At 23.5% G+C, this 1,123-nt stretch overlaps 1 protein-coding gene across 1 annotated transcript in view; it reads left to right on the forward strand.

Annotated features, from left to right (window-relative positions):
* Nucleotides 1-643, forward strand: part of PRSY57_1322700 (glideosome associated protein with multiple membrane spans 1) — a gene marked incomplete at both ends in the record, with an annotated part of 1,674 nt that extends 1,031 nt beyond the window's left edge. The window contains one exon of the mRNA XM_012909163.2: nt 108-643. Coding sequence (XP_012764617.1) covers nt 108-643 — 536 coding nt within the window. The remainder of the gene's footprint in view (nt 1-107) is intronic.
* Nucleotides 644-1,123: the final 480 nt, after the last annotated feature.

Consider the following 1,123-nt stretch of genomic DNA (forward strand, 5'->3'; position numbering starts at 1 on the left):
AAAAAAAAAAAAAAAAAGAAAGGAAAATCATACATACATACATATATATATATATATATATATATGTGCACATGTTCATATTATTTTATTTTTTTTTTTCGTTTTAGGAACTGTATCATGGAGTTTGTCCCTTATATGTTTGATGGCCTCTTCGTACTATTTTGATGACCCTTGGATGGAAGAGAAGATAGGTGCAGGTTCTTCATGGATTTTATATTTTAGTTCAAGATTGATTGATGCATTTTGTTTATTTTTATATGGATCAGGATGTTTCTTTTTAGAAGTATATCATTCCGAAGGTGCAGGAGAAGCATGGGGATGGTTATGTGGAATGTGTTTTATAGCAACATCTTTTGTAGAAGTGTTAGCTTTAACATTATTTAATACACCTTTGTTTAGTTCCTTAGATTGGTTCTATTGTTTATTTTTAGGATTAAGTCTTTTTTTTAGTGTTATTTGGGGATTATTATTTGAACCAATAAGTCATAGATATGATGTAAAATTAACACAAAGTGCTATGAGAAATGAATATTATAAATCAAGAAACGCCATGGCTTATTATGGACCAGCCGTGGTTACTGCAAATGGTGAGCTTGATATTGAAGCTTCTACCGAAAATATTGCAGCATGTAAACAATGTTAAAAAGGGGATGCGAATTAGAAAAATAAATAAATAAATAAATAAATAAATATATATATATATATATATATATATATATATATATATATATGTATGTATATACCTACAAATTAACAAATTCGAAGAATACAAAAGAAAAAATTTATTTACCAATATGAATAGCTTTTTTGGACATGGGGAAATATATATCATATGAAAAGATTTATTGAACAATTAAAAATTCCAAAAAAAAAAATCTATATATATATTTATCTATATATATATAATATAATTTTCTCAAGTGTATTAGTCATTAATATAAATATATAAAATATATCTATGCCTTTTAATAGTACATATAAAATGTATACATATATATATATATATATATATATATATATATATATTTATATATATATTTATATGTGATAAACTTATCCTCTATATATCTTCTTTTTTTTCTTTTTTTTTTTTTTTTGTGTGTGCGTAACTTTTAGCCATATT

This window comes from Plasmodium reichenowi, chromosome 13, assembly GCF_001601855.1.
Source record: "Plasmodium reichenowi strain SY57 chromosome 13, whole genome shotgun sequence".
NCBI classification, from domain to species: Eukaryota; Apicomplexa; class Aconoidasida; order Haemosporida; family Plasmodiidae; genus Plasmodium; species Plasmodium reichenowi.